General features: G+C 53.0%; 8 protein-coding genes and 3 non-coding genes across 11 annotated transcripts; 3 read left to right on the top strand and 8 right to left on the bottom strand.

Annotated features, from left to right (window-relative positions):
* Nucleotides 1–1,162: 1,162 nt before the first annotated feature.
* LRP88_09735 (tRNA dihydrouridine synthase) lies at nucleotides 1,163–3,035 on the top strand (the record flags this gene model as incomplete). Its single annotated transcript, XM_083246213.1, has 3 exons — nucleotides 1,163–1,177; nucleotides 1,454–1,567; nucleotides 1,632–3,035. The coding sequence occupies 3 exons, from the start codon at nucleotides 1,163–1,165 to the stop codon at nucleotides 3,033–3,035; spliced, it is 1,533 nt and encodes a 510-aa protein (XP_083097326.1).
* Nucleotides 3,036–3,238: 203 nt separating this feature from the next.
* LRP88_09734 (zinc finger CCCH domain-containing protein) lies at nucleotides 3,239–4,488 on the bottom strand (the record flags this gene model as incomplete). Its single annotated transcript, XM_083246212.1, has 3 exons — nucleotides 3,239–3,475; nucleotides 3,526–4,362; nucleotides 4,420–4,488. 3 exons carry the CDS (start codon nucleotides 4,486–4,488, stop codon nucleotides 3,239–3,241), a joined length of 1,143 nt encoding a protein of 380 aa, XP_083097325.1.
* Nucleotides 4,489–6,423: 1,935 nt separating this feature from the next.
* On the bottom strand, nucleotides 6,424–7,042 carry LRP88_09733 (uncharacterized protein; the record flags this gene model as incomplete). The annotated part of the gene is made up of 3 exons (XM_083246211.1): nucleotides 6,424–6,737; nucleotides 6,804–6,951; nucleotides 7,010–7,042. 3 exons carry the CDS (start codon nucleotides 7,040–7,042, stop codon nucleotides 6,424–6,426), a joined length of 495 nt encoding a protein of 164 aa, XP_083097324.1.
* Nucleotides 7,043–8,445: 1,403 nt separating this feature from the next.
* LRP88_09732 (uncharacterized protein) lies at nucleotides 8,446–10,432 on the bottom strand (the record flags this gene model as incomplete). Its single annotated transcript, XM_083246210.1, has 3 exons — nucleotides 8,446–8,667; nucleotides 9,271–9,356; nucleotides 10,294–10,432. The coding sequence occupies 3 exons, from the start codon at nucleotides 10,430–10,432 to the stop codon at nucleotides 8,446–8,448; spliced, it is 447 nt and encodes a 148-aa protein (XP_083097323.1).
* Nucleotides 10,433–11,339: 907 nt separating this feature from the next.
* Nucleotides 11,340–13,991, bottom strand: LRP88_09731 (U2-type spliceosomal complex subunit CWC22; the record flags this gene model as incomplete). The annotated part of the gene is made up of 2 exons (XM_083246209.1): nucleotides 11,340–11,589; nucleotides 11,773–13,991. 2 exons carry the CDS (start codon nucleotides 13,989–13,991, stop codon nucleotides 11,340–11,342), a joined length of 2,469 nt encoding a protein of 822 aa, XP_083097322.1.
* Nucleotides 13,992–14,619: 628 nt separating this feature from the next.
* LRP88_09730 (dolichol phosphate-mannose biosynthesis regulatory proteins DPM2) lies at nucleotides 14,620–14,939 on the top strand (the record flags this gene model as incomplete). The annotated part of the gene is made up of 2 exons (XM_083246208.1): nucleotides 14,620–14,676; nucleotides 14,754–14,939. The coding sequence occupies 2 exons, from the start codon at nucleotides 14,620–14,622 to the stop codon at nucleotides 14,937–14,939; spliced, it is 243 nt and encodes an 80-aa protein (XP_083097321.1).
* A 466-nt stretch (nucleotides 14,940–15,405) lies between these two features.
* Nucleotides 15,406–18,871, bottom strand: LRP88_09729 (uncharacterized protein; the record flags this gene model as incomplete). The annotated part of the gene is made up of 2 exons (XM_083246207.1): nucleotides 15,406–18,637; nucleotides 18,780–18,871. 2 exons carry the CDS (start codon nucleotides 18,869–18,871, stop codon nucleotides 15,406–15,408), a joined length of 3,324 nt encoding a protein of 1,107 aa, XP_083097320.1.
* A 2,223-nt stretch (nucleotides 18,872–21,094) lies between these two features.
* LRP88_09728 (uncharacterized protein) lies at nucleotides 21,095–21,630 on the bottom strand (the record flags this gene model as incomplete). Its single annotated transcript, XM_083246206.1, has 2 exons — nucleotides 21,095–21,345; nucleotides 21,435–21,630. 2 exons carry the CDS (start codon nucleotides 21,628–21,630, stop codon nucleotides 21,095–21,097), a joined length of 447 nt encoding a protein of 148 aa, XP_083097319.1.
* Nucleotides 21,631–22,052: 422 nt separating this feature from the next.
* On the top strand, nucleotides 22,053–22,142 carry LRP88_09727. Its single transcript has one exon. It is a non-coding gene; the product is annotated as a tRNA-Glu (tRNA).
* Nucleotides 22,143–22,802: 660 nt separating this feature from the next.
* On the bottom strand, nucleotides 22,803–22,884 carry LRP88_09726. The gene has a single exon. It is a non-coding gene; the product is annotated as a tRNA-Gly (tRNA).
* A 150-nt stretch (nucleotides 22,885–23,034) lies between these two features.
* On the bottom strand, nucleotides 23,035–23,116 carry LRP88_09725. The gene has a single exon. It is a non-coding gene; the product is annotated as a tRNA-Gly (tRNA).
* Between the last annotated feature and the right edge of the window lie 4 nt (nucleotides 23,117–23,120).

Here is a 23,120-nt window from a genome sequence, read left to right as displayed (position 1 = left end):
CAATGTCCACCACACAACACAGAGCTACGGCTGCTTCTAGCAGTGTTCTGTTTCATTTGATCGATACCGGGCCGCGAGACCCGGAATCTTGTATTGCAACCATAGTACCTACCGTTTGGGCGTTTGGGACAGCATAGTAAGGTGTCAAGGGCGTTCAACTCTAACCACTCTCTACATGTCATGTGGGATTTAGACCAAAGAGTCATACATTTCTTTAATCTTTCTTTTCTCAGTTTCCTTTTTCATGTTGCGATGGAGCAAAGCAGAGCATAGCAAAGCAGAGAGCCCGCCCAGGTCCCTAGCTGAGGGTGACGGGCATGGATTTATGGGACTTTGCAGTAGCGGAGCTGGAGCGAGATTTGGAGGTGACGTGGCTAGGGGCCAGCAGTGGCTGTTACTGCTGCTGAGAGCCAGTAGATGGGATGTTGAGCCTGGAAACGACGGCGCCACTTGTTACAGAACACGACATCCCCAGTCGTCAGTCTCTGTGGACTCGACGAGGAAAACTGGGGTGAGTGGAACAAGATGGAAGGACGTGTTTCTCTGGAGTGATAACAATGAACGAGGCAATGACTTGCCGTGAATTTTCTAGCTACTTAGTTTTTCGGTACGTACGTAGGTAGGTGCTTGTCTTGGCGATGGAAGGATGGATGTCTATAGCTGGAACTAGTAAATAAGCATGAAAGCTGTTTTAGTTCGAGATTGCATGGATCATTGTTGAAGCCTTAGTGAATGGCCAATTATGGGCGTTGCCTATGAGACGGACGAGGCGCGTCAAGAGATGGATTTAATTAATGAGGGTGGTCGATCTGAGTGTGAGTGGCAGCCCGGGGGGGCTGTCTCAGATTATGAATTGTAGTAAGCAATCAAAGTTGAGCTGAGAAGGGGAGTTGAGCTGGAGATGAGATGGTGACGGGACGGTACGTACACCAAGGGCCCACGTTCACGAGCAAGTATCGGTACATGTACCGGTACAAGTTGACATTGTGCTTGTGCCTCGACGAGGCTGAAGCTAAGCCGACTTTGGGCTTGTTTCTGGTGTGGAGAAGGCTGAAGGCTGAACGCGGGGCTTGCCTTGCGGCTTCCATGCCTCGGCGGGTGGGCCTCGTCGCGTGCCCCGCGCTCAGCCACAGTAGGACCGACAGCCTCGCGGTCCCCCACCTTGAAGCTCCGGAAAGTGGGTGTGGAGTGTGACGAGCGCCAAGCCAAGGAACGACCTTGAACTTTTTTTTTTTTCTCTTTCTTAAACAATCCCTGTTGAACCTTGTGGGCTACACAACAACGACGGCCGCGAGCACGCTTTGCGACAAACGACTTTACGACACCCTGGAGAGATTGTTGCGGCGAGCCTGGCTCCGGAAGACTAATACTCCGGGGCCTGTATCTGCTTATACCTTGAGGCATCATTATCATCATCCCGCCTTGCGAAGAATATCCACCATGACGACCGGAGACGCCCAGAGCCCCGGGGCAACACCGCCCAGCTAAGCTGCATGGCAGGGCATTCTACGAGAGTATTGGCAGCCCCAAGTTTATCGTTGCGCCCATGGTGGACCAGTCCGAATTTGTATGTATCTTGCTCTCTCTCTTAATCCTTCTCGGTGCTGCCATTGCTGACTCTTTCTTAATAGGCGTGGCGCATGCTTACCAGATCCTTCCTCTCCCCAACCGAGCAGTCCAGCCTCCTCGCCTACACGCCCATGCTGCACGCCCGCCTCTTCTCGCAAGACGAAAAGTACCGCCAAGCCCACTTCCAGGCTGTCCGTCCAAACACTGAGCCCTGGCTTGACGGGAACCCCTCCATCGATCGGCCGCTGTTTGTCCAGTTCTGCGCCAACGACCCGGACGCCCTCCTTGCCGCCGCCAAACAGGTCGCGCCCTACTGCGACGCCGTTGATCTCAACCTTGGATGTCCTCAAGGTATTGCGCGCAAAGGAAAGTATGGCGCTTTCCTCCAGGAGGATCAGGATCTCATCTTCCGCCTGATCAACATTCTGCATAAGGAGCTCCCTGTGCCCGTGACGGCCAAGATTCGCATCCTGGAGACTGAGGAACAGACGTTGGCGTATGCGCAGAATGTGCTCAAGGCGGGCGCGTCCATTTTGACTGTGCATGGCCGGCGGAGGGAGCAAAAGGGTCACTTGACAGGCTTGGCTGAGTGGAAGATGATCAAGTTCTTGCGCGACAGCCTGCCAAAGGAGACGGTCATTTTTGCCAATGGAAACATCCTTCAGGAGGGCGATATCAAGCGGTGTCTTGAAGCTACAGGAGCGGACGGCATCATGAGCGCTGAGGGTAACCTCAGCGATCCGGCCATCTTTTCAAAGCCGCCACCTGTGGGCGAGGAGGGACGGGAATACTGGAGGGGTAAGGACGGCAAGGGTGGATACAGAGTCGACGCCGTTATGAGGCGGTACATGGACATCCTCCACGGGCACGCCCTAGGAGGCAAAGCCCCTGAACGCCGACCACTCTTCATGCCCGGCGACGACACAACATGGATGACGGAGAGCCAGGCTGAGGAGGACGAGCCAGCGCCCAAGAGGCGGAAGAAGGAGGGTGGCGGTGGAAAGAAGGGTGAGCAGGGACCAAACATGTCGGCCATGCAACCCCATCTCTTCCACCTCTTGCGGCACTTTGTCTCCAAGCACACCGACGTGCGGGACATGCTGGCCAAGAGCCGAGCCGGTGACATGGATGCCTACGAACGAGTGCTCGCGGCCGTGGAGCTCAAGGTGGCCGAGGGTCTGCTCGAGTACGAGCGCACCAACGGCGAGAACGTGGCAGATCCGACGCCGCTGGCCGAGGGCGAGGTGGATCCCCCAGAGGAGGAGAGTTCGGTAGGCACACAACGCCGATGCCGGCGGCCGTGGTGGGTGGTACAGCCCATCATCCGGCCACTGCCCAACGAGGCGCTCAAAAAGGGAGCTATCACGTTGAGTAAGAAGGAGAAGGGAAAAGCCAAGGAGAAGAAAGAGGAGGAAAAGGGCAAGCAAGAGGATATCAAGGCTAGGGATGAGGCATTGGCTGGATAACATCATGGACGATACCCACTAATTGGGATGAGGTAGACGGCGTATGAGTGAATGAGTGTTGATTACTTAGAGTACAAAAAGACTAGACAGGTTTGTGTTTTCATACAGATTCGTATTCCAGCCTGCCAGCTTGTCACTACCACCAACCAACCGTGTTGCCCAGACTATGCCCATGTCGCCTTGCCTCCTTGCTTGCCAACCAATTACTTGGATACGGCCTTCTTCTTTCCTTGAAATCCGTGTCCATGGGACTGGCCACCCATCTTACGGAGTAGCATGTTGAGCAAGCCACCTGCTGGGGTATGCTCCTGGGGGAAAGTCCATTTGGCCTTTGCCGTGAATTGTCTCAAATCCTGCACACTCTTGAACACCTTGACAGATTCACCAGTTCTGGGACTCTGAACAAGGGCTACGAGGTTGACGTGAGCTCCCCGAACAATCTGTTTCCAGTCAGTATTGCGAGTTATGATGAGCCCAAAGGTTTACGCACCTTGTGAGCCTCCTTCAACGTCTTTGGAGCAGACAGTCCCATTGCTTGGCACAGTTTACCCCAGCTTTCTAGGCCGCCCTCATCCGTGCCGTAGACGTAGTTGAACTCCTCCACCAAGGCGTCGCGAAATTCGCTCTTGACTTGGCCTCTCTCATGGCCTTGCCACTTGAAGTGCTCGCCCATGCGATGAAACTCGTTCCACAGGGGCTTATCCCGCCTGTAGTCGAATTCGGGGTACTTTGCGAAGAAAAGATCAATCGGAGAGTCTTCCTCTTTCTTCGGCGAACCATCCTCTTTCTTGGAGGGATCAGGATCGACCGTGCCGTCAGGCGGAGGCAGAGTGTCGGGGAGCAGGTGGGAGTACCTGCAGTTGTCTCCGTAGCGACACTGTCCAGATTCTTGAAAAAGACGGCAGACAATTTGGTCCTGGTCCTGCTTCTTCTTCTTCCCTGCCTTCTTCTTTTTAGACTTGCTCTTAGTCTTGCTGGTCTCGCCGTTGCTTGCCTCAGCGGCACTGGCTTGCACCTCATCGAGGGGGGCCGCATCTGGTCGTGGACCATCTTCTGCAGGATGCTCTGGGACCCTTCGCATACAATCAAACAGGGATAGACGGGGACGCTGCAGAGAAGCAAGTTGTTCCTCTGGATCCGCAACAGTGACAAGATTGCGAGGTCGACGTGATGATGATGGTCGGGTGGGTGGAATGACTGTATAGCCTTGGGAGATAAGAAGGGTGGTCATGGTACCAGCAAGGGTTGGAACTTTCACTGGCTTGACGCGCCAGGCCGGATGGTCTAGAGGTATCTCGTCAGGAGAGGAAGTGTCAGGGCGATAGCTCTGCTTCTGGTCAGCTTGTGTGGATTTCCGGGGCCTGGGTCGTGGGCGTCATCTCACCTGGGAAGCGTTGTCCGGATCATCATCTCCATGATGATCGCCCCCAACGTTGGGATTCGGGACCGCCATGATTAAATTGAGATAATTTGGATTCTCGAAGATGGAAGAGTCAAGATTTTGGAGGGAAGAGAAAGAGGGGGAGGAAGGAAAGAATGGTGAATCGGAGGTGAATGCGTGGACCCTAAGGCTTAGGACACTGATAGCAACCTGCACTCAAAGGCATGTCAACGAAAAAAGCAAGCGGAGATCAGTTTGAGAAGCCTTAGGTATCTTGAGTAAACCAAGTTGATTCATGTCCTGGTTTGTCATGTTGGGGATCAAGAGATACAACAGAGTGTCACGATGAGGGTCAAGGACGTGACCATGATGATAAACCACTAGAGACCTTGCAGTAACGCATTCGACGAATAGCTCGTCCCACCTACCACAAAAGACTGCCCAACCGCGATGCAAATCCTCCAACCATTCCAACAGCTCCAACGACTGTCATTCCCAGACCCGCCAAGCCAAAGACGTTGCTCACTGTAGTCATGCCATGACCGCCTGCCCCAGCACTTTGAAGAATGGCAAACGGGCTTCCGGCTGCTACATTTCCAATACAGCTATGAACCAAGGCAGCAAACGAGCCTATGAGACCATGTTAGCGTAAGAACGTACAGTCTCGGGATAAGAAGGGCTGTAGGCCAACCTCCAATAATACCAGCTTCAAAGCCCATGAAGCCCAGTGCAAGATTTGCAGTCTGGGCAGGCGCAAGTAGCAGCGCCAGTCCTGTAGATATAAAGGCAGACGCTGCAGGCATAGATAATGTTGATGCCATGGTTGGCCGCGTATTGATGGAGGTGGTCTGGCCTGATATTCCCGTGGGCGTGGACACCAGCTGCACAAGAACCTGAGTCAAGAATAGAAGATGATTTAAGAGATGGACATTTCATGTTAAATATATGGGCAACTCATCACCATGCCCAAGTGTCAACTGCCCGTCAAGAGCTTGCTCAAACAAACACCAAGGGCTGAATAACTACAGATGGTAGCAAACTGCTTGTGTTGTACTACAGGTTCGTCACCAAAGAAATACACAAAAGACCTTGTGTGCGGTGACCTGATCCTCTATACTCTATTGACACAGATCTCTCATATAGTTTGCGATAGTGTCATTGTGTCGGCTTGCCCCTGAATACCGAACAAGCTGGAGACGATTGATTGATCAATCAAGTAAAGTATCTCCAAAACGCTGCCACACAAGCCACAGAGGCATATCCCAAAGCGACGATATTGTTCAAGATAGCAGCACCATAGCCGCCCATTGCGGCGCTCTGGAAGAAAGCAAAAAAGCTCCCAGCACTGACATTTCCTATCAGACTCTGAATCCACGCGGCAAAGGACCCTTGAGGGCGTTAGCATGGAGAAGTTTATGTGAGACGGGGCGTGACCAAGGGAAGGAGAGCATACCTGCATGGACACCAGTACTCGTGAATCCAAAGATGTTTAGGATAGCCTGGTTGAAGAGCCCAGCAGCCGACAGAAAGGGGCTCGCCAGAAACGACAGGAAAGGTAGTTCTGGTGCGAAGTTGGTAGAGCGATGTTGGTAAGTGATGTTATCGTGTGCTTGGCAAGGCGAGAGTGCTAAGCTGGAAGAATGAAAATAAGGAAGAAGGAGAGCCCGACACTGTATATATATATCTCAGCTAGATTAGTTACCAATTCACCTAGGCTCTTTGCTTGAAGGCACATAATGACCAGTTGCATGAAACAAAATTCCTCAAAGCAAGGTTAACAACGAAGAAGCAGCGTGTTTTAGAAAAGGTGTCTGGTATTTCTTTGCTCTCAACGAGCCGCTCCACACAAGATGTCTACAACATCCACAGTGGTCCCCTGGATAGTTCCAGTACCTCCATACAAAGATCAAGTGGCTCCTTTGCCACGTCTATGTCTCCAACTGGCTCTCATGTACATCGCCCAAAGTCTCAAAAGAGACAAAATGGTGCGGCTCGCGAAGAGAGGCATCACAGGCGCGGTTTGTTGTCGTCCTTGCCTTCATCACCAACCTCCCCACTCATCTTCTCTGTGGACTGCTTTTCATCTCCCTCACCAGTCTCGCTCTCTTCACCGTCTTTGTCTCCTTTCTTTTCTTTATCTGCCTTCTTTCCTCTCAAGGAGGCAGCAAGGCTACCGCTAGCGCCTAGAGCAGCTGCACCTTGAACGGCACCGTAGACGGCAGACACACCGTAACCGCCAGCGCCGGCACTCTGAAGGGTTGCGAATAGACTCGGGGCAACGACACTTCCGATGCCGCTCTGAGCACCAGCGGCAAGAGAACCTAGAAGAACTATTAGCAAGCCTGCACCAAACCGATGCACTCTCCAGACAAAAGGTGCCAACGGACCTCCAACGATGCCATTCGCACCGAAGCCTGCGAGGCCTAGAGCTGGAGCAGCCACCAAAGCTGGAACTGCGCAGACGATAACACCAGCACCTACTGCGATGGCAGCCTTGGGATTATCCTTCGCATGCTCTACGGCCTTCCCAGCGGCCTAGGCAAGCCTCATCGTCAGCACGTAACCGCAAGAATGTATAAAGACCAATACGCACCTGAGCCAAAGCTGTCTTTACTTTATCAGCCATAGCGCTAGTTTCTCTCAAGAGTTGATGCAAGTGGTGAAAGCCTCCTTAAGGTCAAAAGTGAGAGAGCGAGGATTGCAGGAAAGCCTTGGTGGCGATGCAGTTTCATGTGGGAGGCCGACCAGGCCAACACCAAACATTTGACCCAACCACAGGCCAGCGAACCCCGGTGAATGCCTACAAGTCACAGCAAGGTTTCAGTGACGATTTATTACGTGAGACTTGGATCGATTGCCAAAGTGAATGATTGCCGAGTCGACAGGTTTTGCTTCAATCGCTCTAAGACGGAGTCTAGACAAACACCAAGTTGTTAGAAAAGTAGAGTTACAGTCATTATACGATTGGAACTCTAACAGAACTTGATTCGAAAACTTTTCGACAAGACTAGCTGACTGGTACAGTTCCCGCTCAGACTCGATACCAAACTACCCATGCCAAAGAGGATAGGAACCCGGCCACCTTGGCCACCCCAACTGCTTCCTTGCTCATGGTGATGCTCTGGAGAAAGGCGAAGACACTCCCTGCTGGGACATTACCAATTGTGCTTTGCCAAACAGCGGCAATCGAGCCTAGGGAGGCTCATCAGCGTGTTAAGCGTGGGATTCAATCCAAGTGCATACCTGCTAGTGGTCCGATGGGCGTAAAACCAACCGAGTTGAGGGCGGGCAGGATGGACTCCATTTTTTTGTCGAGTTATCGTTGATGACTCCCAAAAGAGGTTGAGTAATTGTGTGTAAAAAAAAAACTGTTGCTCTTGGTATGCGAAGGAGGAAAGGGATGGGTAGAAACGGGTGGGTTGCTCGGTATAATATAGGAGACGAACTCCTAATTCTTGCAATACTCATGTAATCAGTTTGTTAGACTTGAAAGATTGGACGCACCTTCATATCTGATTCAACCATGAAGAATGGGCACACACAATGACAAGGCTCGTCATGGATCTTACGCAGAGGTCTAGAGCTGAAAACGGCATATCGACGAGTCTGTATGTAGGTGGCGACGAAGGACAGGGTCTGGATCTCGATCCAACTGATACAACAGACCTGGTGTCTCTATGAAAATACGCTTCAGGGGCATGCTCAGGGATTCTATGAGGGCAAAGTGTGTTGATATTTTCCTATGCCTAACCACATTTCTTAACCGTATTGGTGCCCTTCCTCTTGCCGACTCTCCCCTGTGGAATACAATAGCTAAGGGACGGTTGATGACCCCTTTTGACAACAACACAACCGCTCCAATCCATGACCTCAAGCCCGTAGGAAATTCCAATCATCAAAAGTTCCGAAGTACTCCAGCCCGGTAGCCAGAGTGTTGGCTGTGACCCAATAACCACTACATTATGCTGGGTTTCTTTGTCGTCTCGAGCACATGAATTAGCGACTCAGTTCCGTGCCAGAAAATGAGGACTATCGCCAAGCGGGCATGGGACTCAGCGTTATTCCCAGAAGGCTCAGTTCGAGGGTGAGAGCGCTGAGAACCAAAAGGATGCCAAAGGATAGGGCGGCGAGAAGGATGGTCATCAGGCAGATGTTGACGAAGTGCGCTGCAAGAACCTTGGTTGTGGGCATCATGGTGTATGCTGCCGCGGTATCGAAGAGTTGGAAGTGTACCGCCATGGTAAATGTGTTCTGGGGAAATGTGGTATCAACGTCAGTGTCTTGATGTGGGTTGTGAGTAGTAGGAAGAGCCGGGGAGTGAGGGGTGGTGGACTATATACCTATCATGACTGTCTTTCACTGCTCTTTTTGCCATTGAGATTTGACTCTATCTGCACAGGGAGACAAAGACTCCAGGCTGCCAATATGCTGCGGGCATTAGGAAAATGACTTATCGCACACATGTGGATAGCCCTGCCACCGGACTCTTTATCAGCGAGAACACCACAAAGATACCAACTTGCCATGGTATGGAGTTCTTTGAAGACATGCTTTACCTCGCAGGCACTATCACCAACATATATTCAAAGATATAACTAAGGAAACATGAAAGTCACCCTTGCATATCGATAAACATTTAATGAGAGGGGAATAGAAGATGAGAGAACCTACGTATGGCGTTAGCTATGTGATGTTGCAGGAACCAGAGTATGACAATGAAACGGACAGGGCGGCACGTTGTGTAATTCCCATCCACACTGCAGCGCAAGGTGTTTCTTATTGAAGAAATACTTTGTTCATTACGACAAAAGCATATTCGGGCTGGGGATAGATTCTCTCTTGGACCGGGGAGACTTGCTTCGGAGTGGCATCGTAAAGCCAAAGGATGAGGTCGACTATGGCGGAGCCTATAGGAGACAGAATCTCGGAGAAATATGCAGCTCCTGATGTATCACATTAGAAAGACGTTTAAGAGAGCGACAGGCAAACTCACCACCCATGGTGGAGTAAAACCACATGACCGTGAGACCCAGCAGAAATCGGGACGTTGTTGGAAAAGACGAACTCGCTAGGAAGACGAGACCGAGGCTGAAGCAGATGATGAAAGTCTCGAATTCCATGTTGGCCGTATTTTCCAAACACAAGTTGGCGGGCAGTTCAAAGAAGTCGTAGGTGTGGTCGTCACTTGTTCCTGCAAGATGCGCATTCAACGATGTCAAGTATCACATATGCTTCTCGTGAGTTTAGGCAGAAAGGATTGAAGTGAAGCAAAGCAAAAAAAAAAACACGGATGATTATCTCGAGGTGGATAAGGCAGCTCTCACGTGTCACAAGTAGAAGTATCATCATAAGGACCGATTCACGATGTTAAAGTCACTGCCCGGCACAGACGGGGACTTGACACTGGCCAGGCAGTTACAGTCACTGTATATCATTGAAAGAGATGTTATCATAACTTCATTATCAGAGCATCATGTGCTACTGTACTTGTCATCCCTTCATCCTTCCATATCGAGCTTGAGATCCCCCCTTAGAGTTGAAAACCTAAAAGCAATCCATATCCCATCCATAATAGCTCATCGTCTTCCTTAGATTCCCACACATCTCAATCTCAAATGTGTCGAGAGTCGTTCAAGACCAGTCACATGACATGCAAACTCCCTGAAGATCGCAGCAGAAATCGACAGGGCCAGCGGAGGGCAGGGTAGTAGCAGCGCCAAACGTCTCATAAGATCGGAGAGTCTCGCTCAGTCGGAGGACCAGCGTCATGTTACATAAAAGGATGCAACCGAGGGTAGCTCGGGACACGATCGAATGCGGGTCGGCGTCTATTCATCTGTCAGAACAAAGACTGTAGGTAAGCAGAGGGATACTCACTGTCAGGGTCGTAAAAGGCGTCAAGGAACTCCTGGAAGATCTCTCCCCACATGGTGAGCTTGATGGGGAGTCCGATGATGGTGTTCTTGACACAGCCCCAGACGCAGCGGAAACCTTTGGTTGTGTCGGTGAGGTCCATAATGCCGCAGTTGACGAGGTGCTCAGAACTGGTGATGATGGTGTATCAGTGTGGTTCAGTGCTGTTGACTTGCTTGAACCTCGACCAGGTGAGCTTGTGAGAGGTGAAGAGAAGAGTTAGAAGATCACATATCATAGTGTTATTTATATCCTGTCCTGCATGAAGCGTTCGTCTTCTTTCATATGTTTATCGAAAAGCCACAATTGGCGTTGTTACAAACGCACCTATAGATCCAGTGAGAACGCCCAGTTGTAACTCTCCATTCGGATTTCAACGAACGCAGCATAATAAAACCTGACTGTTTGAATAGTATCATGTTACCCAACAAAAAATGTTCATCTCGTTGTATTGCTGTATCTAAACTGCACAATGCATGCAGGATCCGGTATGAAGCCGTTCACACCACGAACCACAGCAAACGCCCAGACAATGCCGTCCAACGCATCATCTCAAGAAGGCGGAGCGAATTGGCCTTTCCGAGGATTGGCCAAGTCCCTAGATACGCTCACATCCAGTGTGCGGCTGCTCTGTCATGGTCAATGGGATAATAAATTGTCAGGAATCAGGGTGTAGGCCAATTTCACCCCATTTCTGACACCAAGTAACCAGGCCAAGACGGGCACTTCAGGATTACAGTATTACATTTACAATCAGTGCTAGAGGCCGAAGAATAACTTTCAAGTTACATTTCAGAGTTCCTATGTCTTACGCAAGACTCTTAAACAGATCTTCTAAAGGCCACAAAGCCAAGCGATCAATAAAAACGATACGAAACGAAAATGGGCCAGAAGCTTTCAATTTTGGTAGTCCCGCTGATGATACAACTCCCCAAAGCAGCCCAATTCAACTAACTACATGTTATCCATTAAGATCTGCTTCCCATCGTCTCTCATCCCCTTCCGTCTTTTCAACTTCCCCGCCGTCCTCGCTTCACAGGCGGTGGCGACCTAGATACACTATCGCTATATCGTCTCCTCTTGGCGGGTACAGGACTGGCGGGTCGGTTGCCTCCACGACGTGGCGGGCTGGGCGACCGCGATTGTGAGTCTCGGCCACCCCCGTTGCGAACTGGTGGCGGCGACCTGCTCTCTTGCTTGGCCCTCCTTGGCGGCGGAGAGCGGGAATCATACGAAGGCGATCGACTATATTGCCTTGGCCTGTCCCGCGCTCCGTCGCTCACAGAGGAGCTGTTGCGCCGGTAGGAGCCTGGACCGGCGTTTCCGCGCGGCCGTCCTCGGCGTGGTGGGCTACCAGAGAATGACCTCTGCCGCTTTCTGGCAGCAGGGGGAGACTCCCGCTTGTTCACGGGAGAAGGGGATCGATCTTGCGAATCACGCGACCGACTTCGCCTGTCACGAGGTGGCGGCGAGGGTGACCGACCTTCTGAGGCGTAAGAATCTCTTCGGCCACGAGCTTGGCGTGGAGGAGGAGAGCGTGACCGGCTACGAGACGAGTATGAATCGCTGCGTGCTCGATCACGTCCACCACGAGGCGCCGGAGATCGTGACCGGCTCTCACTAGTATACCGCCGACCTCGACGAGGGGGGCTCGCAGAGTAAGACTGGCTGCGTCCACGTCCTCTTGCAGACACAGACCTTGTGTAGGATCTTGACCGCGACGAGCTGTATGAGCGTCCGCGGCCTCTCCGCTCAGGAGTCCGAGAGGTAGAACGGCCCCGGTCAGCGACCCGACGAGGTGTCCGCGATCGTGACCGAGATCTCGAGTAGGACGAACCAGTGTAGGATGAGTAACTCGAAACCGAGTCCGAGTTTGAGTCGGCGGCAGGAGGAGCGGGTAGAGCTGGCTTGGGCATGTTCTGAAGGTGTGTTCGCATCTCCTCGGTGAGAGCACCCATTCCAATACTCGTAAAGTAGTTGATAGAGAATCTGATGTTGCGGGGGTTTTCCTGGGGGAAGAGACCTTCCAAGTTGGGCCTCAAGGTCTCGTCCGTCATACGTGCCCTGAGCTTGGGCATACCCATCTCCTCCGCGATGAACTGAAACAGGATCTTGATAAAGATACGGCTGCTCGACGTCGTTTCGTCCTCGTTGAGGTGGATGACGGACAGGCAGTGCCAGCCAAGGGCGTCTGATGCAAACATGTGACCAAAGAGCATGGCGATGTTACGGAGCTTGTTGTTCTCGTAACGGTGGATGGTCTCGTAGTACTTTGCAAAAGCCTGCTCAAACAAGTCGCACCAAAGTCGGTTGATCTTGGCGAAACGCTCACCAATCATTCCAAAGAACTTGGTGTACGTCTTTTCTTGCGAGCAGCACTCGACGATCATCGAGGGTAGCTCAGGCTCCTGTCCTGCTGGGAGGTTGATCTTCATGAGCTTGTGAACGGCTTCCTCGGGGTCGGCGCTGGACATGATGGTGAGGTAAATCGTCCTGCGCAGATTGACCAGGTCGGCATTGGACTGGTCCTTGATCTCCATGGCCTTGGTCTTTTCATCCTCCTCTTCCTCGGACGAACTGTCGTACTCGTCATCGTCATCATCCTCGTCATCGCTTCCTTCGCCCAAGATCTCGGCCTTGAGTTTCTTGTACGCCTCTTCGTGCTCCTCCCATTCTGAGTCAAACTTGAAGATGTTGAGCCCGTCCTGCACGTCAATCTCGCCTTCCAATTCGACCCGGTGAGTAATCTGATCCTCTTCCTCAACCAAATCTAGCTCCTCCTTGACGGCAGGGTTGTCCTTGAATTTGTCCTTGCGCACCTGAAACAGGACCTCGATCATGTACTGCGTTCGCTTGTCGATATCGGCCTCGTGCAAAATATTTCTGAACTGGTCGAAAACGGCCATGGAAATAGACGGCTGCATATCCTCCAGGTATTGTCCAACTTCACGGCAGAAGCCAACAGCAATCTCCACACTGTCGTCGGTAGGTTTGTGAAGAAGCAAAAGCAAGATCTGGCCAGCGAGCATCTCGTGTTGAACCTGCTGGTTGATGAGGTGGGCGAGGAAGGTGGTCGAGGAGAGGCAGACGGCCTTGTCGTTGCGCTTGAAGCCCTTACGGAACTGCATGACCAGTCGGCGGATCAGCAGCTCGCCAACCTGAGGCAGCTTCGTGTTGACAATGGCAGCCATGGCGGCATAGATGGGCGTAAACGGCAAACTGGCCGCCTGGGCCTTCATGATGGATCGGCAAAACAGACCTCGGCCGCGGACCAGGTTCTCGCCAAACAGCTCGGGGACGATGTGCTTGATGTTCGCCGTATTGACCTTGTTGATCAAACCATTGATACTCTTCTTGAGCGCCTCCCACGCCATGCGCTGGTACTCCTTGCTCGTCTTGTCCGTGATCTGGGCCTGCAGCGCGCGCAGTCTCGCGGGGGGGATGTAGGTACCGCCGGATCGCATCGTCAACAGCTTCTCGTACTCGGCCTTTGCGGCAGCCTGCTTCTCCTCCTCCGTGCGCACGGGTACCGGCTCGCGGGCTCGTGAGGGGGATGACGACCGCGGCGCCCTCGCAGGACGGTACGAGTCGCCATCGCGCTTGTCGCTTCGGTCGCCGCGGTCGCGCTCGCGACGGGGGATATCGACCTCGGCGGACGCCATCATCGATAGAGTCGCAGTCGCGGCGGTTTTTATGTCGTGGATATCGCTGCTCCTAGAGTTGATGGCGTTGCGGAGACAGACAGAGCAAAAGTTCCTCAACAACCAAGATGGATGTCGTCGCTGACTTTGAGCCTGAGGCTGGGAGGCTGCAGCGCGACCAGAGACCAACCAGGAAAAAAAAGTTGACGCACAGGCCGGCGAGGCTGTCAAGCCACATTCTCTGTGGCTGAGCTGTGGCGCTTGCTCCACTCAATTCGCAGCAAGCACCACCCATCGTCACCTCCTGAATCGCGTCCTGAATTTTGGCCAGGCTGGACTTCTCGACAGGTACATCCCGCCCCGTGCCACTTCCACCTCACATCCCAGCACCGGCTCAGGCTTCAACGACAGACGTTCTTTAAACTTCTTTTCTCCCTTCTTCTTTCCAGACCAACTACTCTCGCTCGCCTTGCGCATCTATTACAATGGTCAGTCGCTGCTCTGCCTCTTGGTTTACACGCTGTCCCCTTTACGCGCCTCATACCATCGATCCTTGAACCCGTCTCTTCAACGACCCCTCGCTTTTTCAAGTTGTCGCTCGACTAACTCGATCTCGAATTTGCAGTTGGACAAAATCGTCGGTCTCGCCATGCTCGTGGCCGCTTCTGTCGTCTTCCTTTACTACACCATCTGGACCCTGCTCATGGTGAGTCTTGCCCCTCGCTACCTCGACTCTCCTGGTCTCGATTTGCGCGCATGCGTGTATACTAACAACTCTCACAGCCCTTTGTCGATGACGACCACGTGCTCCAGAACTTCTTCCCTCCCCGTGTTTGGGCCATCCGCATCCCCGTCATCATCATTCTTCTCGGCGGCGCCGTCGTGGGCTCTTTCCTCGGCATGGTCATGATCCGGAGCAACAAAAAGAAGGCCGCCAAGGCCAAGGCTGCTGCCAAGAAGACGAACTAGACGATTAAGACGTCGATAGATATACCTTGTAATTATTCATTGTGGCATCTCTGGGCGATGCTCTGCCTGAGTAGTTCACCATCTAATCATGCCATGGGACCTTGCGGCTGAAGACGAAAGGTCCCGCGTGTCCTTGTATTGACACAGAAAAAGAGAGCAATGCAGAGAAATGGGTATCTAATGTGTTTCTATTTCTTCAGGCCTTAGGGCCTGCTATACAAATGCTGTGATAACGAGTGTCTTTCGTATTACCAATGTGTCCAACAGACCAGAATCAGACAACTCCAGTAATCCAGACCGTGAGTGAGGTTGAATTCAGACATCCCCTGCTACACCCATGTCGACACCTTTGCTGTCTGTCGACAAAAGCTCAAGCGACGGAGTACTATCCCATAGCATGCATGAAAAACAGCAAAGCCAAGCAGTCCGCATCTCAAGCCTCGGGTTGTCGCGCTACCAACAAGACCTAGACTCTCTGATCAGCAAAATCGAGGACCTCACAGTCATCCTCAAAGAAGCCATCCTCCCCTGGGCCTCCGCCCTGAGCTCCACGGCGTCTCCTTGTTGTCACCACAATCTGCTCCTCATCACCATACTGCATCACACGCTCCATGGCCGACTGGGGAAGGCCAAGGTGGTCATCCAGGTCGCCGTACTCCTCTTCGGCAACAGACGGCAATCCCAAGTCCAGTCGCACCACGGGAAGATCCTGCCCAAAGGCCCAAGCAGCGGTGCTTGAAGCCCCGCGAGATGAACCTGATTCCACGGGTTGCCCCTTCTTCTTCTTTTTCTTTGATGCATTCTCTTCTAGATTCGTCTCGGCTAGAATGGCAGACACTGCTTCCAGTTGATCCGCTGCGCCTCGCCGATATTCGCACAGGGTTACTCGCCGATCGGTGTGGAAGGGCTGGTAAGGCGCGCTTGATTCTATCTCGGCCTGAGGGATCGAAGATTCTATGTTATGGTCTGCGGAAACCGCACGAGGCCGAGGGTTGAGTGTCAATGTGTTCCCGGCGTCCATTTCACGATCCGAAAGGTCGAGGATCTCCTCTTGAGCGCCTAGGTCAACCATTTGTCGCACAGCCGGAGCAACGAGATCATTAGGCAAGGCCGGCACATTGTAGTCGTGATATCTGCTGGCGCGTGTCACTCTGCTACCAGCCTGTACGCTAGACCGACGAGTCCGACAGGAGAACGCCCGCATAAGGCCGCCTCCAACCACGTAGAGTCCGTGATGCTTCCGGCTCCTGATCCAGGTCACACAGGATGCCGCTGGAAAGGTCGAGCTTGGTGGCAAGGACACACGGTTTTCTCCCGTCTGTCGAAGTTGGTTGATCGCAGTTCCCGTCTTCCCAAGGGAAGAGCTAATGCTGGCAGCAATCACCCTTCCTCCCATGGCCGCAGAATCCTTGAGAGTATTGCTAGTAACGCTAGGTACATTGGCGCTGCTACGACGGGGACGGCCCACGAAAGGTTTCGCAGCTTGGTATGCCGCACCAAAGGCGCCTGTAGCCAACGAAACGGCGGTGTTAGTCTGGTCTGGCGTAGCAGTGCCGCTCTCAGGAGCCGCTTTGCGACGGCGCGGAGCGGGCCACATGAATGCACTCGACGGCATATCGAGAAGATGGACAGTGCCACGTTCTGTCACCATGGCTAGCCGCTCGCCCTGCCCCTGTGTCCAAGCAACGTCGACGATCCGTGCGACAGTCATGCGAGAGAACTGGGCGACCTGACGGACCTGGGGCCCTGTGCTCGTGTTTGGCGTAGCCGATGCCTGGAGGGGGGACGATCTGGTATGTTGAATACGCAAGAGGTCCCAAACCGTCTGAACATCTCCCTTGCTGCTGGCCGTAAACAGAGACAAGGAAGATGGTGAGAAGGAAAGATAACTGCATCCCAATGGTGTCGAGAACGTAACAATTGGGTGGATTGAAGACGAAGTAGAGAGTGATCCAGCGTCAATGATAGACACCAGCCCAGGCTCCTTGGCTACGGCCTGGCCAGCGGAACCATGGGTAGGCGGGAACTGGCTGGGGTCTCCATGGGGAGACCGAGTTCCAGCCCAGTGTTGAGGCGGAGAGCGAGCCTGTTGCGGCTGTAGCTGAGGGCTTGACGACTTATTCCAGTACGAGTTCCAAGCCTGCCGCCCTTGCTGGCCAACCCATTTAGCACCCTGTATCAGCTCCTGGGTCGTCTCCCGCATAATCTTGTTGACGACACTGTCTGATATGGGCAGATCGACCGATGCAGATATCGTCGGAAGTTGGGGCGAGGTGACACTGGAGAGTCCAGGTGCCTTGCCAAAAATCGGCAGTGGCACATGAGCTCCAAGCAAGACCTGAGATGATGGGTTCGATGGACAGTAAGCGATCCATCGTCCATTGACGGCCAGAATCGGGGTTTGCGGGTTTGGTCGAGGGGTAGCGGACGAAGCGCGCGACTTATCGGCCTCCTCTGGCACCTCACTACGATGGCTCTGCTGGAGACTGGTCCATATCTTGCCGACGCATGTAAAGATGTGACCATTCTGTTCCTCCAACAGTTGCCAATACACCCAGCATTCACCGGTGACGCCCGAACAGACTACAAGCGTTCCAGAGTCTGCTCTAATCGTGAAAGAGCCACTAGGCGGGGGAGGTCTAAAGATGGGATTTGTGACGGAAATCTCGGGGTTGATGTGAATCTTGGGCGCCTGGAGAAGCACATCGACAGGTTGGTTCGTCTTGAGGGAGTAGATTTCGACGGAAGTCTGATAAGAATCGATAGGCTTGCGTCCTTGAAATCCATCCTGATGAGCGAAAACTGACCGTGGGCTCGTCGTTCCGTCGGGTCTCGGGCTCGCATTCTCATCCTGAGTGGATAATCCAGCCGAGCTTGAGGGCAATACAGGGCCATGAAGGACCACCGCCACAAGAGGGAAAAGCGACTCCGAATCGTTGCCCAGAGTCCATGGAAGAATCTTGGCATGGCGGACACCTCCACGCAGCCCCTTTAAACTTGCCACAGGCTCGAGGCCTCTCTTGCTAACAACGTATACATCGAGACCACCTTCATAGCCCGCAATAACAACGTTACTAGGGCTAGCAGGGAAACCGGGGCATTCTGGAAGCTTGTCAAAGCCAAAGAAGTAACCACGTTCACCTGCTTTCATACCCGAACGGGATTCCATATTGAGATCGATATCCGGGGCTCCGTAGAAATGCGGTTGGGGTTGGTGAGGAAGGAGAGGTTGGCCTCCCATCCTCGAGCCAGCGAAAGGAGAGTTGACAGAACCACGACGATAATGCGCACCCGGTGGAGGAGTCTCGGGTGACTGATACTGAGCATCCATGTGAAAACTCAAGGGCCGTCGACCATGACTTGGGGGAGACAGAGATGCAGGAGAAGGGCTCATGTAAGGTCGCTGGGCAGCCCATCCGTGATGCAGTCGACTGGGGTCCTCATAAGAAGATGGCTGAGTAGGAGGTGAATCGCCCATGATACTGATGAGGTTGCCCGGGGAGCCGGCCATGCCGCTCCTCATCCATTCATTATTCATACTCGGTGCTGTACTTGCAGATACTGGAGTGGTGGACAAAGCAGCCAGCATAGGGGAGACAGCAGGGTTGACATTGTCAGGGCCGGAAGAAGGCTGGATTTCGGGGGTATCGGCCGGGGGCGTGGAAGCGACCGAGGTGGAGGAGCTCTTGCTCTTGTTACTGGCAGCGCTGTTGGAGTTGGTATTGTTGGTGCTGCCGTTGTCCTTGCCGCTGTTGTTGATGTTGCTACATGCAACTGGTCAGCCAGGTACTTATTATGATAAGAGGCAAGTCATGCGGACAAGGGAGGACTCACGCGAACTTTCCAGCTGTTTGCTTTGTCACGGCCGCGGCAATGCCGCCACTTTCTTTGGCATGTTTCCTGTCCTTCTTGGAGGCTGGAGAAAGAGTCATGGTCAGCTCCTCTGGCAAGCAGAAGGCAGCGTGTTGCAGGACGGGAGTCAAGGACCAGGCGCGGTCCAGGGGCGGGATAGGCGATAGGTAGTAGAGGGTGGTAGGCGGAATGAGGGGGGACATAGAGGTACAAACATACAAGGCATTCAACTGATTTGGAGAAGCGTCGGAGCAGTTTCCTGCCCCTAAAGCGTTCGCGTTTCCGCAGAACGTGGTTGCCAAAAAGGAGGCGTCAAATCGATTTACTCAAACAGAGTCGAGGTGACGCCGGCACTTGGCTAGATTCAAAGTCTGTGTCCTGTGTCGCGTCGAGGATCAGAGGCAATGACGCCAGAGGGAGCCAGCAGTGAGTGACTGCGACTCGCACAGATCGAGGGGTCGATTAACTGTAACAGCAGGGGAAGTACCGCTGCAGTCAGGTCGGGTCAGTGCAGTGAGTGATTGCGAATGAGAGCAAGGGCGGGGTGCGGGTGCTGTTGCTGGTGCGGGAGTTTGTTGGGCAGCGGCGTAGGCCAGCTTCGTCGCTTCAGTCTATAATATTGGATAGAAAAAAGAAGGAAATAGAGGAACCAAAGATCGTTTCGAGTTGGGAATAAAGAAAATCGTCATGCGCTTGTTTGATGCTTTATCGTAGAGTCATGGAAGAGTATGGAAATGAAAGAAGAGAGAAGGAGTCGGTTGACTTGGACCTGGAACTGAAGACATGGGAGTCACCCCGAGACGCATGGCATGGCCGTGCCATGGTCCATGGATCCATGGTGTAAGGCAGCCCGGAGCTATGGACATTCATCCACCCATCCACCATCCATTCATTCATTCATCCCACCCTCCCGCGGCCATTGACACCTCATCCAGTGACGCGGGGTCTTGGTCCACTGAGGGGAGAGCGCTACGGGGGGTGTCGGGGAGCCAAGCAGGGGACCACATGCCCTGGGCTGTAAATAGCAAGCCTGAACCCGCCCGAGGTTGTTCTAGCGCCGGGCGGTTTTGGATGGGTGGAGGCTGGCTGAGGTTGTACACGATAAGGGACCTGGCAGGCAGAGGTACCTCCCGTCATCACTGCACCAGCCCCCGCGGGAAGTGATAAGGCAAGGCCGGGTACATATCAGAGCCAGCCGGATCTGCGTGGCTCATCCTGTCAGGCACGCCGAACCGCTGCATTCTAGCTCAACAGAAGGTTCCGACTTTCCTCTTTGGCACCGATGGCTAACCATCGGTGATTGACACAGCACAGTCAGGTCAGACTGGCTCGGCAGGCGGTAAAGGCGCATGGCTCTGGACCTCTGGTCAGCTCCAGTTCCAGCTCCCGCGGTGCGAGTCTCGGGACAGGGCCGGCCGACGCGGGGGGTTCATGCGCTGAAGGATGGGTACGAATCCGGTCCTCCCCAAGGGAGCCTGGCCGAAGCGGCGAGCATGATGAACCACGTCGCAGGCTATCATGCCCAGTTACGCGCCCAGTTCATAACAGGTTTCTGGGTCTGGAGTGTTAAAGGCAGCGCTTGGTGATGACGACGTTCCCTGATCCAACAAGTGGAAGAAGACACCAACTTGACTGCCACTTCGAATCGGGCAAGTACGCAATAGTCATCACAGTCATCAAGTCATCAATGATCCGCCATCATTCCCCCCAGACGTCCAGGCTGCACCATCCACCATCTACCATCCATCCGACCCAATCCAAGCCACATGATTCTACGCCGTGACCGGGGGTCAGGTGAGCCCTGCCATCTACGCCATCAACCTTGCTGTGCCTCTCATCTCCAGGGGGCGATATCCCAGATGAGTAGATCGTGGGAGGCCGCGGGTTCGTCTGCGCCGGAGCAGAAGGCCGGCAGCGTGGGAAAGCAAGGGACGGTGAACTCTGGAGCGCCCCAGAAACGTTGCGACGATGCCATGTTGACGACATGACGCCCCCGGGTGTGCTGCTAGCCTTTTTCATCTGACCTTGTTCGGGACTTGTCGATTTCCCTGCCAGAGCTTTCCGTTAATCGGCGTGCTGATCCGGGGCTTTGCCATTCGACCATGGGCGATACGCATCGGCAATGGGCTTTCGCAAGTCCCCAACTCCATCCCCGCATTTCTCCCACGGGACTGCCATGACGTATCGGGTTGGACAGGTTTCTCAACAGAGGCGTTGGGCTTGGGAGCTTGGAATACCATCAAAGTTGATCAACCCAGACTATGCACAATTTCAACTGCTCCGAGTTCATAAGAGGTGTCCGCCTATTCGTTCTGCACCCAGACTCGATACTGCGCAAACTTCCACTGACCCTGGACCCTTCTTACTACCGCATGCGCCGACCAACCAGCCTCAATAGTTCTCCCATCTCGCGTCAAGAAGCTCGCTTCTCCGAGCGGCATACACTCACGCTCCGATGCGTCCGATCCAGTGAACTTCCCAGGGAATACTTTGAGCACCGTGTGCTTACGCTCTTGGATATGCGCCCACATCCGAGTGCGGAAGTCTGGGATCTCTGTGTATTCGCCTGTCAGCTCAACATCTCAACAGTTTGTCGGATTGGCTTCACATGATAGTCGACCCGACAGAGACCAGTTGACTAACCTTCAGACCCCTGCGCCTTGTCGGCGCCAATCTGTACGTTCGCATCGTCCGTGAATGAGTCGATCCATCGCTGATTCTCCTCATGGTTATCAGAGAGGCGATAGAAACTCGTCACGAAGTCTTGGAGCTCTTGATCATCCCAATCATCCTCCTTTGCGTATTGGGGTAGGTATCTTTCAGGTATGTTCTTTGCCATTGTGAATTTGTTGCGAGGTCGTTTTCTGACAAATCGAGCGAGAAGATAGAGCAGTTTGGCTACTCCGCCCGCCAGACTCCTCACTTATAAATACGGATATACGGAGTTCAACAACCGGCATGATGCAATTGCTTTCCACCAAAGGTGGGTTGCAGCAGATCGTGATCCAGCTAACGAAAGTTACCGCCAGTTTTTCTTTCTGGAATGAAGCGTGGCGGTCCGCCATGCATTAACTCTATCCCCGCAGGGCTTAGGTTTTCATGTGTTCCTGAGCCTTCGAAGCCTCAGATTCTACACTGCGTGTTGCATCTAAAGTTCTTGATCTTCAGAACACGACAACACAGACAGGACCGGTACGACAATAGCCTCTACCGAATACTTGGTCGAATCATCCAGACTCTCTTCCAACAACAGCCAGTTCATCCGGTATGGTGTAGTGGCTAACATTTCGCGCTCTCATGACCTGAGGGAATAGTACCGCGGAGCCCAGGGTTCGATTCCCTGTACCGGAGACGTTTCTTTTTGATCCGCTAAGTAGCGGTTTTATTTTTGTCAATGGTGATGGTATTCAGTAGTAAGTGTACGTGCTGGACACGAGATACGGTTGGGCTTGTTGTCGACAAATGCCTTCTTGATACCAGGAATAATTGGCCCTTTGACCGACTATCAACCAAGCTTGGTAATGACTCCGGCCGTCACCACTTACTACAGTTCAATCATCCCGGCCCGGTTCTTCCTTGGCTCTTGAGGAATGGAAGGCCGATCTGGCTTTCAAATATGCGGATCGATCACCTCGGGTAGAGGAGCAGGTATTACCGTCATTGAGACATCAAGTGTGTTTTTGGTCCCCATCGACTATTCAAGATACTTCCAGGACTACCGGACCACCCCAACCTTCAGGCACTCTTCAATATCAATCAAATTACCCTATATGAGAGTTGACGCAAGAATTGAATTATGTCGAGGCAGTTGCAGTTCGAGTGAGCAAACAACTGTACTTCCTTTCGAAAGTTATCCGAAACCCGACAGCACTTGCCTTGTGTAGAGTCGAGTGTTCAACACACAGACTCCTTTCATCCCGTCTCAACACACTCATCGGAACAGACAACGAAGGAAGATGCATGATCAGCAAAAATGATTCCACTCGGCAACTCGCAAAAAGAAATGAGAAATGCGTGATCTGGGAATCGAACCCAGGGCTCCCCGACGTTACTCGAATGGCAACGGAGAATTTTACCACTAAACCAATCACGCTTTGGATTGTTGCACGTGACATGGTTTGTGCAATCAGCAATCACACGGAGTGCATCGGAGGAGGGGGCAAAAGAACTTCGGATTGCAAAAAGAAACGCAATCCGATCTGTGGAATCGATGAAAGGAACAGGCAAAAAGGTCAAAAAGCAATGCGTAATCTGGGAATCGAACCCAGGGCTCCCCGACGCTGCTCGAATGGCAACGGAGAATTTTACCACTAAACCAATTACGCCTTG

This window comes from Fusarium phalaenopsidis, assembly GCF_050370095.1.
Source record: "Fusarium phalaenopsidis strain FUZ10S chromosome Unknown contig_32304, whole genome shotgun sequence".
NCBI lineage: Eukaryota > Fungi > Ascomycota > Sordariomycetes > Hypocreales > Nectriaceae > Fusarium > Fusarium phalaenopsidis.
Note: the sequence above shows the minus strand (reverse complement) of the source record. Positions and strands in the feature narration are given on the sequence as shown.